This window comes from Anabrus simplex, chromosome 12 (assembly GCF_040414725.1).
Source record: "Anabrus simplex isolate iqAnaSimp1 chromosome 12, ASM4041472v1, whole genome shotgun sequence".
In the NCBI taxonomy this organism is placed as follows: domain Eukaryota; kingdom Metazoa; phylum Arthropoda; class Insecta; order Orthoptera; family Tettigoniidae; genus Anabrus; species Anabrus simplex.
This window is the reverse complement of record NC_090276.1, coordinates 17,087,501-17,100,327: the sequence shown is the minus strand read 5'-3', so window position 1 is coordinate 17,100,327 and position 12,827 is coordinate 17,087,501. Positions and strand designations below refer to the sequence as shown.

General features: G+C 39.8%; 1 protein-coding gene across 1 annotated transcript in view; it reads left to right on the top strand.

The window, feature by feature from the left end:
- The window catches only part of LOC136884440 (ankyrin repeat and BTB/POZ domain-containing protein 2), a 309,915-nt gene that overhangs the window by 229,473 nt on the left and 67,615 nt on the right, over positions 1–12,827 (top strand). The window contains exons 8-10 of the mRNA XM_067156605.2: positions 5,420–5,678; positions 11,210–11,355; positions 12,006–12,193. Of these exons, the coding sequence (XP_067012706.2) occupies positions 5,420–5,678; positions 11,210–11,355; positions 12,006–12,193 (593 nt within the window). The remainder of the gene's footprint in view (positions 1–5,419; positions 5,679–11,209; positions 11,356–12,005; positions 12,194–12,827) is intronic.

The following is a 12,827-nucleotide window of genomic DNA, read 5'->3' as shown; positions in this document are numbered from 1 at the left end:
CTGCCGGGATTCGAACCCGGGACCCCTGTGACCAACAGCCAGCACGCTAAGCATTTAGCCATGGAGCCGGACTTGCAGGATAAATGAGACAAGCAGAGAATCTTCTGTTTTGCTGTAAATTTAATTCCAGTAACACTTCAAATGATCTTAAGCTGATTACCAGAGGATCCATGTCAAATATGGGGGCTTTCTCTTTCATCTCTACTACCGGGCGAGTTGGCCGTGCGCGTAGAGGCGCGCGGCTGTGAGCTTGCATCCGGGAGATAGTAGGTTCGAATCCCACTATCGGCAGCCCTGAAAATGGTTTTCCGTGGTTTCCCATTTTCACACCAGGCAAATGCTGGGGCTGTACCTTAATGAAGGCCACGGCCGCTTCCTTCCAACTCCTAGGCCTTTCCTATCCCATCGTCGCCATAAGACCTATCTGTGTCGGCGCGACGTAAAGCCCCTAGCAAAAAAAAAAAAAAAAAAAAATTTCATCTCTACTATCCAACTTGCCTTACTCAATTCATATTCCCTTATGACCCTAGAAGACAACCAATTGAATCTCATACCTCATATATCATACAAGACCCAGTATTTGCAATTTTTGTTTTATTATTTCTGTTGTTGCTATACAATGCTTCTAGACTTTTTTTTTGTGGTAACAGCATAACAAAATACCCAATAGAATAGCTTAAAATTAACCAAACCGAGCTCGATAGCTGCAGCCGCTTAAGTGCGGCCAGTATCCAGTATTCGGAAGATAGTGGGTTCGAACCCCACTGTCGACAGCCCTGAAGATGGTTTTCCGTGGTTTCCCATTTTCACACCAGGCAAATGGTGGGTCTGTACCTTAGTTATGGCCACGGCTGCTTCCTTCCTATTCCTAGGCCTCTCTATCCCATCGTCGCCATAAGACTTATCTGTGTCGGTGCGACGTAAAACAAATAGCAAAAAAAGAAAAGGAACCAACACCACCCTATCTCATATCTCATAACAGTACTTATCTACACATACTTTGTAAATGCAGAATAACAATCCTAAAAGAAATTTTTTTTGGTACCTAATCAATATGAATATTGCCAAACTTAATTTATATATTTTCACACCAGGCTGGTGCTGTACCTTGCGTCACCCCAAACTTTCTGTGTTAGTGCGGTATTAAACCAGTAGGGGAAAAAAATAAACGTTTGTATTGGCACAATTTTGTTTTTCAATTTCAACTATGACAGTTTCTTCACTCTCCTGTAAGTTTCTGTTACAAATGAGGTTTGCATTCTTATGTGAGGATATAAAACTTTTAAAAATCCTGTTGCTCTGCCCATTTAAACAAACACACATCCTCATATCAGTAATTTTCTCCGATTTATTTATTTGTCTTTTTTGTGGTCATTGGAAATAGGCTTGTTCTGAATGACATGATTTAAATTATTTACATAAAGTGAATTTGTATTTTTGATGTGAAACATATGATTCACCAGAATGTACGATTTGAAAATCAAAGAGGTGAACACCGAGAAAAGGAATGGTCATATTCCGGGAGGAGATGGAGAATATTGGGCACACGGTGCAGTACCTTCCTCCTTTGTGCAGTTCTGGAAACAATTCAGCTTACCACTGAAGAGTATCTCCAGCATTATCATGGCTGTCATAAGTGGATCGGTGGGAGTAGTATAGGCACAACCTCTATTCCCAGCATGGATGAAGATCTGATAATTGACTTAGCACCAAAAGTGGATTTCTGGATATTTACATAAAAGCAAAATGTTTTGTATTAATTCATTAATTTTCTTGTTATTGTATCAACATTAGTCGTCATCATCTTTTTTTTTTGCATTTTCCCACTTATGTGGGGTCTTGTTTCCTCCACTTTAGTCAATCCATAGCGTTCTGGGGGCTGAGTTTGGTGAGCCGCATGTCATCTCTTACCTGGTTCAGTCAGCGTATTTGAGGTCGCCCTCGAGGTCAGCGACCTTCCATGTTCAGTTACAATAATAATGACGTGTGGCTTCTCGAGAGGCCTGGTGCAGTTCTTTTGATTTGACACCACTAGGCGACCTGCATGTCGTGATGAGGATGGAATGATGATGAAGACGACACATACACCCAGTCCCCGTGCCAGGGGAATTATCCAGTTAGGGTTAAAATTTCCGACATGCTGGGAATCAACCCTGGGACCCCTTTGACCAAAGGCCAGCACGCTAACCATTTAGCCATAGAGCCGGATTCCACGTTCAGTTTAATTGTAGTCTTTGCAGCTGCAGTTTCACTGCTATGGAGTAGATGCCCATACCATCGCAGCATCGCAGGCGTGATTCACGCATTTTCTCTGTGATTGGGGCAGACTTGAATTTCTTCTGCACAGCATCGTTCCCAATATGTGTCTAGTCAAATGAAAACATTGGACCACCGCAGCATCTTCGTTTCCATTTCATGAAGTGCCTGTTTGTGCTTCGATGTTGTAGGCCGGCATTCAGATCCATAAACTGCCACCGATCTGACACTGTGCAGTAAACTTTCGATTTTATATGCAATGGAATTTTGTTATCGTACAGGACTCGGTAACCGGGCATCTTTTCATCCATGCGGCACTGACCCTTGTCTCGATATCAGGAACCGTACTGCAGTCCAAGGTGATGCATGACTCTAGGTATTTGAATTGGGTCACTTTATTAAACCAAACCTCATACACAGTTTGGTTACCGAATTACAATATCAAATGACGGAAATGCCAAGAAGGAAATGTTGAACAGGGTGCAAAAAGGATCCAACTTCTTCCATCTAGTACGGAACATAGTATGAGACAAGGGAGTTTCTCAGAGGGCAAAACAGACCCTGTTTAAGACTTATCTCCTGTCCATCATGACGTATAGGCTGGAGAGATGTGTCATACATAGGAGAGAAGTAGCTCAACTGCAAGCTGTTGAAATGAAGTTCCTTACATCAGCTGTACAAAAAACAAGGAAGGACAGAATTAGGAATGATCAGATATGAAGAGAGCTGCAGGTCAGCCTGACCCTGGAAGAAAGGCTGTGTTGCAAGGCTGAAGTGGCTAGGACACATTAAGCGGATGCAGGTTACTCGAACACCAAGGAAGTATTTTGAAAAGATCATTCCGAGACAAAGACCAATTGGATACCCTAGAAAAAGGTGGTTAGATCAGATAAGACCTAGAGAAGAGAGGAGAAACATAGGATGCCCTAGAGAGAAAGGAAGCATACCAGGACTGTAATAAATGGAGCCACATCATTCTTAAACATCCTACCCAGCTTGCTGGAAGGAATTCTTGATGATGTTGATGATGATGATGATGCTGATGATGATGATTATGATGATGATGATTACTGATTCTCAGTCTTCTTCAGATTTAATTTCATCCTAAATTCTTCGAGATGCATCTTCCAGTCTTGTACTTGTTGTTCAAGGTCCTTACATGTCTCATTAACCAGCATAACATCATCAGCATGTAGTAATGTCCACGGATGTCTCGTCTGGATGTAATTTGTGATGGCGTTCATGCAGAGAATGAGGAGCAATTGGGACAAGGCTGATCCTTGATGGACATCAACATTGATTTGGAAGGTACAGTACATTTCTGCTGCTCTCCGTACTGAACTTGTGGACTTCCTGCGCAAACGTTTCATCCAGTTGACATAGGCCAGGTACATTGTGTAGCCTTACTGCCAGCCAAATGAAATCATATGGTACCCTGTCAAATGCTTCTTCCAAATCAAGAAAGGCCAAGTGAACTGTCTTCCTTTCCTCGTGGTGTCTTTCCATCAGTAGACAAAGTGCACGGATGGCGCCTGTTGTTCTGCTGTTTTTAACAAAGTCACATGGGTTAGATGAGACATTGATGATCAAAATTAACTTTCAACCTATTAGGTCGTGTACCTTCGATTACAATGCGGTCGTGAAAATTCAATATTCATAGACAATGATGATGTTTCATAATCTTGCATCGAGAACACATTCAAATATTTTTATAGTCTTCTTCTTCTTCAACCATTTCCTTTTCCAGATTCTCTCTGGGTAGGGTATTGTACCTAAGCTCTCCACCTTACTCGATCTTTCCACCACTCCTCTTCTAGTACTTTATTGCTATCGACTCCTCTATTTGCAATACAGTCCACAACAGAGCTCCTCCATCTCATTCTAGGACGTCCCCTAGGCCTCTTTCCAGTCTCTGTATCCATGAATGTTCTCTTTGGTATTCTGTCTCCTGGCATTCTCATCATATGTCCAAACCATTTTAGCTTTGCTATATCAATCTCTTAAGTTTACACACTCCCATGCTTCTCCTTATTTCCTAATTTCATATTCTATCTCGTCTTGTCTTTCCCTGTATGCTCTTAAGAGAACCTCATTTCAGCTGCTTGTATCTTACCTTGGTTCCACTTAGTCAACGTCCAGGCTGCTGAAGCATAAGTTAGTATAGGTTTATAATAGGATGAGTATAAAGCCTTCTTGCACTTCATTGGCACATCTTTGTTCCATACAATGTCTCACACACTGGTAGAAACTTGCAGACTGCTGTATTCTTAAATCAATTTCTCCATCCAAATTTCCATCTTGTGACATCATGCTACCCAAATATTTAAAATTTTTCAATACTTCAAGAGGTTCCTTTCCTATTTTTATCACTTCTGTGGATTTCTGTTCCCTCTCATCATGATCAAAGTCTTGCTTTTCGCAGTACTAATCTTCAATCAAAATTCTTTTATCTCCTCATTCCATAAATCAACTTGTGTCTGTACTTCCTCTTCATTATCTCCCCAGACTACAATCTCATCAGCAAAAGAGCATAGACTTTACTTGTTTGCCCACCATCTTCTCCTAGATATTATGTAGAATTCTATCCATGATGATAATGAAGTGTAAGGGAGACAATACACTTCCCTGTCTTAAGCCTGTCTCAACTCTGAACCATTCCGTTTGACCCACTTTGGTTCTAACACAGCTTTTGCAATTTTGATGCAATGCTATTACCATCTGCATTGTTTCATTCCCAATCTGTGCCTCCGTCAATGTTTTCCATACCAAATTCCTTGGGACACTGTCATATGCCTTTTCAATATCTAGAAATATGTTCATAGTATGGCACAAAATATATCAAAATTAATGATATGTTAAATATATTGCCATAATCTGAGATAGTGGTACTTGCTTATTTGATGCTTTATTGCATTTCTTTAGTTTTTTGTTTTGTATCATTCCCAGTGAGGTAGCACTCTTCCTTAATATAACCATGGTTCTAGAGCTCATTTCATACCAGATTTTAGCTCTTAAAATACATCATTCACTCCCAGTAAGCAAAGTGTGTTGACGGCCCTGATTTCCCTAGGCTTGTAATTTAAAAAGAAATCATTTATCTAAGCAGTATCATTTGCTCTCATATGAGGTAATTTCCCAATTTTTACACTTTTGGATTTTGCAGGTTAGTGGAATTGCAACATCTACCCTGGTCCAATCACGATGTATTGAGAGTGATCCAGAATGGGCGCTTAAAAGAGCATATGGAAAGAGTGAGCATGGAGACAGTTCCTCGACTATCGTACCTCCTGCAGAGGGCCCTGGTCCGTGTGGGTCGAGAAGCCCAGCGGTTGTCCCGCCCTCTCGGCATGTGCAGCAAGCATGAAGTGGGATCTGCCTTCCGAATAACTCTCTGTCCAGCCCTGGCAGATTCTTGTATTAAGGTAACTGAGAATTTTTGCATACTAGAATTTATTTAATGTGAGTTGAGTTCTTATTTTAAGAACATATCACAAATCACTTTTGAAAATGAAGAATATCATATTTATTCATCATCATGTTCATCAGTGTTTGACCCACCTTTTGGCAGTGTCCCCAATATGACTGCCATTATAGATTACATTAACCTTCTTAGTGCCAGGTGAAAATGTAAAGGTGAGGTCTAAAAGTGCCAGGCTGTTTTAATGGAAAATGTAGGCTTTCAGAAAAAAGAATATTCGTCCACTGTTCTTAAAGATATGAAAGCAAAGCTTATTCAGGGAGTGCAAAACATAGTCATCTAAATTCCGGATAACTTTCTGATCATGATGAAATTTATTCCTCACGTTATGAATGAATGAATTAATTAAAATATTGAATTTTCATGACTGCGTTGTAATCGAGACCGCCTTTCAACCTATTAGGTCGTGTTATATACATTTAGAACGTGTTGAAGAGATGTTAAGTACAGAACAAAAATGGCCAACCAGACACCAGTGGGATCCGAACCAACAACCTCCCGATTTCGTGCCGGTTGAACTACCAATTGAGCTGTGGTGGCCTAGGCCATCTTTGTTCTGTTGGAAAGGATCTAAGCTATAGGTCTGGCACTACTGCATCACACTGTAGAGTGCGTTTAAGTTGCCCGTTGAGGGCCAAGCCAGTGTATATTGAATTTTCACGACCGCATTGTAATCGAAACCGACTTTCAACATATTAGGTCGTGTTATGTGTATTTAGTGCGTGTTGAAGAGATGTTAAGTACAGAACAAAAATGTCCAACCGGACACCAGTACGATCCGAACCCACAACCTCCTGATTTCGCGTCGGTTGCTCTACCAATTGAGCTATGGTGGCCTAGGCCATCTTTGTTCTGTTGGAAAGGATCTAAGCTATAGGTCTGGCACTACTTCATCACACTGTAGAGTGCGTTTAAGTCGCCCGTTGAGGGCCAAGTCAATTAATATTGAATTTTCACGATTGCATTGTAATCTAAACCGACTTTCGACCTATTAGGTTGTGTTACGTACATTTATTACGTATGATCTTTAAACTGGAGGGAGAACATATAGGAAAACCAGTGTGTGATGATTTGACTAGTATTTAATAAGTTCTTACAAATATGGAATGGGTTGGATGATGTATGGTTTATTTTAGCTTCCTTTGAAACAATCGTTACTTTTACTGTTAATTCAAGTAGGGAAAAAGAAGAAACAAGTCACACATCAGTTCCAACAGAACAAAGATGGCCTAGCAAGCGATACGAAATGGGGAGGTTGTGGGTTCGGATCTCACTGGTTTCCGGTTGGCCATTTTTGTTCTGTACTTAACATCTCTTCAACACGTACTAAATGTACGTAACACGACCTGATAGGTTGAAAGTCTGTTTCGATTAATTAAAATAATGTATTAAGGAAGATAAAAGTTGGAAAATTTGGTAATTCCTATTACCATACGCTTACAAATGGAGTAAAAACGAACACTGGAGGGCACACATACATAATAACAGAACAAAGAAGTGCATTTTGTTTGTTCTAAAAATATCTTCAGGGGTGTCAAAAATCTGAAATTCTAAAATCTAGTATATTGAAAAATACGCCAACGATGGCAATCACACAAGTTAAAGACAATTAAATGACAACAGTGAAATTACACAGCCATATAGTTGATGACTGGCGAGTAAATTGGTGACTTCTTGGACTTCGTGGACTGTGATTGTGATCTTGGTAATGAATCAAGCCCCGATTCTGCCTCAGACAATGAACTACCCGCACGGAATGTGACTGTACATAACTAAGCAAGTGGTAGTGATGATGTTGATACTAATAATGACTGGGAAGAAAGGAATGTCAACCAGGACAATCCTGCACAGGTTCCACAACATTTCCTGGACTCATTAGGTCTGTAATTTCCTCCTCTCTTACACAACTCTTCTTACACTATGATGCCATGCTTTTACAAGTCGCGCATAAACAAGTCAAGGATGTTTAAACATTGCTCAAGATTATCGATAGCCAAAAGGCAAGAGAATGTTGTCAGAACATGGTAGCTTGACTCTCTTTAATGGTCGTGCCAAGATTATGCGCCATTTCTGGTCTAGAAGCCTCTCAAAGAAACGGAGTGTCTCTCAGACCGACGCTGGCAAGTTTCGTTCATTTTTTTTACAGTTTCACAGTGACTCTGGTTCTAAGAGGGTTGTTTTCAAAGGAATCTAAAATAAATTGGCTAATCAATACTTTTTGTAACAATAATAAATACTAGAGGGAGAACATGTATGAAAACCAGTGTGTGATTATTTGACTAGTATGTAATAAGTTCTTACAAATATCGAATTGACTGGGTGATGTATGATTTATTTTAGCTTCCTTTGTAACAATCGTTACTTTTATTGTCTGTTCAAGTAGGGAAAAAGAACAAGTCACACATTTTAACATGTTAGCTGCCACGCTACATTTGGTGACCCCTCATGTAAGTGCCACATTGAATGAAAGATGGTTTATCTTTTTTTCCTATTTTATTGTGCATGCGTCCTGGTAATAAACCATAAATGAGGCCAAAATGTTAACATTCAGGGGCTCGCAAGTGCTGTCCCGATTGGGTCGGCACATTTACTTTTGGTCAATACAGGCTCTTAAAATAAAACTGCCGACTCATTCGGGCACTGTCCATTGTTTAGACTTTCGCTGGAGAGTTGACACGAGAACTTCAAGCCACATTTTTTGCTACGTCAAAGTCTATTGTGTGTTAGTGTCTGTGAAAATGAATGATTACTTAGATGCAACCAGGAAGCTGGCTAGCTGCAGACCCAAAACCAAACTTAGCCCGCTGGCGCCGGATGCGGCCTGATGGGCACAGCCTTGCTTTGTTCTGTTGGCTGGCCAAGACTGGCCACCAACTAGAATTTATTAGGCAACCAAACGTGCGCTCTCACCCGGCTCCAGGGAGAATGGGTCCGTTCACCATCCATCGTCACATTTCACTATTGAAATACATTGTATTGTCACACAATTAGTTCAAATTCTCAATTTCATCTTGGTCATTACTACGTAAAATTATATGCCGACCCGATTGGACCGATAAGTAACGTCACATATTGTGTCAATTTGTAAATGTTCTTTGCTGTGTAGCCCACTAAATTGGGTGGAAGTGTTAAGTTATAGGATTGGCAAAGAGTCTCTTGAGATACCGTGGTTAATTTTTTCCCTGTTATAATGCGTGCAGTTAGTATAAGATTTCAATTTCACATTACCTAGCAACCAGCTGTTGTCGGCCCGGCCAGACTAACATATAGCTATTAATAAATACCTATAGAATGTGCATCAACAAATCATACCAAAAGTATGGAAACTGGAGAGTAGCTTTTAATGAAAGAGTCTACAAAGAAATAGAACCAGTTATGAGCACAATCAGGAAGAAACGAAATTCATTTTTTGGACATCTAATCAGGACACCAAAGAACAGGATCATCAGGAGAATAATAGAAAAATTATGGAATAGTAAGTGCATCATTGAGTAGATTACAGAAACTAAGGAAGATATGGATGAACTACAAACTACAGTGGAAGACCTAAGAAACAAAACTGACAAAATCAGGAAACTCACAGACAAACAAACCAGACTGCAAACCAGAATCAACAAACAGACAATAGGAAGGGTGATTTCCGATGAAGAAAGAAAGATAAGATCCGAGAGAATGAAGAAGTACTGGGCTGACAGGAAACTGAAAAATTCTTTGTATAAAATTGGCTACAGTAGCCCAATGAAGACCATAAAATGTAAATAATAATAATAAAAATACCTATACTGCTGTTCCGATCGGAACCCCCTTGCAGCCAACATGTTGATAATATGCTCATATCATTTATAACCTGCCATCAGTTCTTCACTAAAGTAACAAAAACATCGGATGTCCTGAAAATCACTCGTTTTACGAGATATAACATCACAGTTCCTTCAAGTTTTCCCAAACGATACAAAGCACAATGCTTAGTAAAAGCAGATGAAAGTTTTAGAACTCCATGTGTGCTTACTAATCTTGTAAAAAAGGAGCCACTAAGTGAAGTACAGTACCAATCAGAAGCCGAGCTTTTCTTGAAGTCGTGGTACCGTGGTTGTAAAAATTCAGAGATGCTGATTAGGTCCTTTTTTCCTAATGACATTTAGCATAGATGTTGTATAGTTGACGGGATGGGACACAACCCTGGCTAACACCTTTACAGACATTGAAGAATTCGGAGGTGTCAGCTTGTGCTATCAAGTGTGATGGAAAACTGAACACACTATAAGCACCTGCCACAACTTTCGCCAGACAACACAGTTTAAAGGCTTTGCTATAGTCAAGGAGGCAGATGAAAACAAGGCACAGAAATCACGTGATTTCTGTTATGTCAATAATCTGTTCTAGAGTTCCTTTTCCTAATACAAACCTGCTTTTTCTGCGGGTTCGTGAGAGAGGGTGTAAGGATTCAAATTCTCATTCAAGATGTACAAGAAGATTTTGCTTGCGTGGGTTGAGTGGAATAGTTCGGTAGTTGGAGCAGATCCTGATTGACCCTTTCTTGGGCAAGGAGATAAAGAGAGACAGACCAATATTCTGGTCACTCCCCAGTTTCCCAGACTCTTTTACTCAATGAATGCAGTACATCAGTGCCTTCCTGTCCGATCTATATGATCGTCATCTCCCCAGATATATCGTCTACACCGGGAGACTTGTAGGTCTGATGTTTAATTGCAATCTCTGTTTACCATACAAGCTGTAATAATACGGAAGTCAGGAAACATTGAGCATCGCTGACTTGGAACTGTTGTTTAGTACACATGGTTGTGAACTGACAGTGGTAATGCTTTTCATGATTGCTTTTATAAGCTGGATACCTATGTGATTATTGGCTTCTGTTGATCTGTAAAGTAATGAAGTTATCTATCAAAATCAGAAGAAGAACATGAAGAAGCAATTGCTCAAAGAATGAAAGGAAGAGAATAATCATGAAAGAAAAGGAAGGACGCAGAGGTATTGAAAACTTAGGTCTCGGCCCTAATACTGCAGAGCTGGAAGAAAACAAAATATGATAGCCTACTTTGTCCTAAGCTCCTACAACGTATCAACAATAACAAAATCTGAGTGTTGTTGTTAGTTGAGGTTTGCTTTGTCTCTTCCGCTGCCACTTGGCTCTGCTAGATGGCATTATTCCTGCAATTACAAAAAATAAGCAGTCATGGATGGATAGACAATAGCTAGTTACTTACATATTCTGCTGTCATATGTCAAGTATCACTTTGGTCATATGTCAAGTATAACTTTGGGGGGGGAATATATATATATATATATATATATATATATATATATATATATATATATATTTATTTATTTATTTATTTATTTAATTAATTAATTAATTAATTTTGAAAGTACATTTAATGTTAAAAAATGCATTTATCAGTGTTATTCTAAGTTTTACTATTGCTCTTCCATGTGATCGTAACAACTTACTTGCAGGCTTGTTTGCGAGCAGCAGCCATGTTTGCCGTCTCTGGTGATCTACAGCTGAAGCAGAGCAAGTCATGTCGTGCAGGCCTACAACTCTCTGTAGGACGTTTCCAACGATGGATGGCTGATGTTCGATTGGGGAAGTTTGTGCATGAGTAAGTGCATTTAGTGCTCTAAGATTTTGTTTGTTTCCGAATTTGGCCAACTCTGGACTGCTTAGAACTTCGAACTTCTTAGCCTTTCTTCTCTTCTGTTCCCAGAACCTCTTCATTCTTTCGCTCTCCATCTTTCTCTCCTCTTTGCAAATGATCCGTTTGGGTCTCATTTCTAGTGATTTCTCTTCAAATGATTTTAGACTGTCGACTTGTATAAATGCAGAGGTACGTTCTTCCCGTAGTGTACTGTCACTGCATTGTCCTACGTAGGAGGCTTGCAGTGGTGTCGCAATGGCGCACTAGCTGCCAGCGTCTTGGAAATCCAAGTGTTGAGCTCACTGCTACCATGGGGCAAAATGCTGGTAGTTTCACATTTAAAAATGCCTGAAGAGCTTGAATGTTTTTAATGTAGAAATTAATTGTAACTTTCTTATTCTTTCTTTCCTTATGTTTTTTGTTAGTGATATTTTAAATGTCATATGCTAAGTAATAAATTAATTAAAATAGCACCTCTTTTGATCAGTAGAATGCTGCTCATTTGGAAAATATCTCTAATAGATCATTCATGCTTATGAAAGTTCACAAAACAATGTATATTATATCTCCTTTCTTACCAGTATACCTACTGAATGTTTTTGTGTGTTTTGCAGGTATGCTGCAGTGTACCTGACCGCAGGCATGGAAAATCTCCTCGAGGAGATCATCCTGCAATGCCTGCCCGCCGAGGCGGATACAGTGCTGACGGCCAGCATGTTCGAACATGCCATCGCCAGCAATGGGGACTTGTGGGGTCTCCTTCAACCCTATGCCCACCTTAATGCTGGTCGAATTGCTTCTGGTGAGTTATGCTTTGACAGTAGTTTCATTTGACTACTCATCTGTGGTAAAATATAGTCCAGCACATTTTAAACCAATAGGATCTTTAACAGATTGTAAGCAATTGCCCATGATAATATCAGTATTAAAGATGGTCTTGATATTGTGCCTTCTGAGAATATTGTCAATCTTATCCATGACAGATTGTTCCTGTGGATTTGTTTATGTTGGTCAAACATGAAGGAACATAGCAATGAGGGTTAAGGAACATCGCAGGCACTTAATCTTTGTCAGCTAGAGAAGTCTCCTATGGCAGAACTTGCCATACATAATGACTGTCAAATCATTTTTGATGTACCATCTGTCATTTTTAAGGCAAGACATTTTACACCTAGAATCATTTGTGAGGTAATACAAATTGCTTAACACCTGAATAATTTTAACAAAGGGGACAGCTATATACTGAGTAGATCATGGCTACCTTCCATAGTTAACTTTTCAACATCTTTGTCCTTGACTCTGGAAGCCCTGGAATGAACTACATTTCGAACAGGGTCTCTCTACCTTGAGTCTGGTTACTATGGAGTGGCAATCACCATTAATTGTTTTCATTCTGCTCTGAAGACAATCTTGGGAGCAAGATCAAAACATCGGCA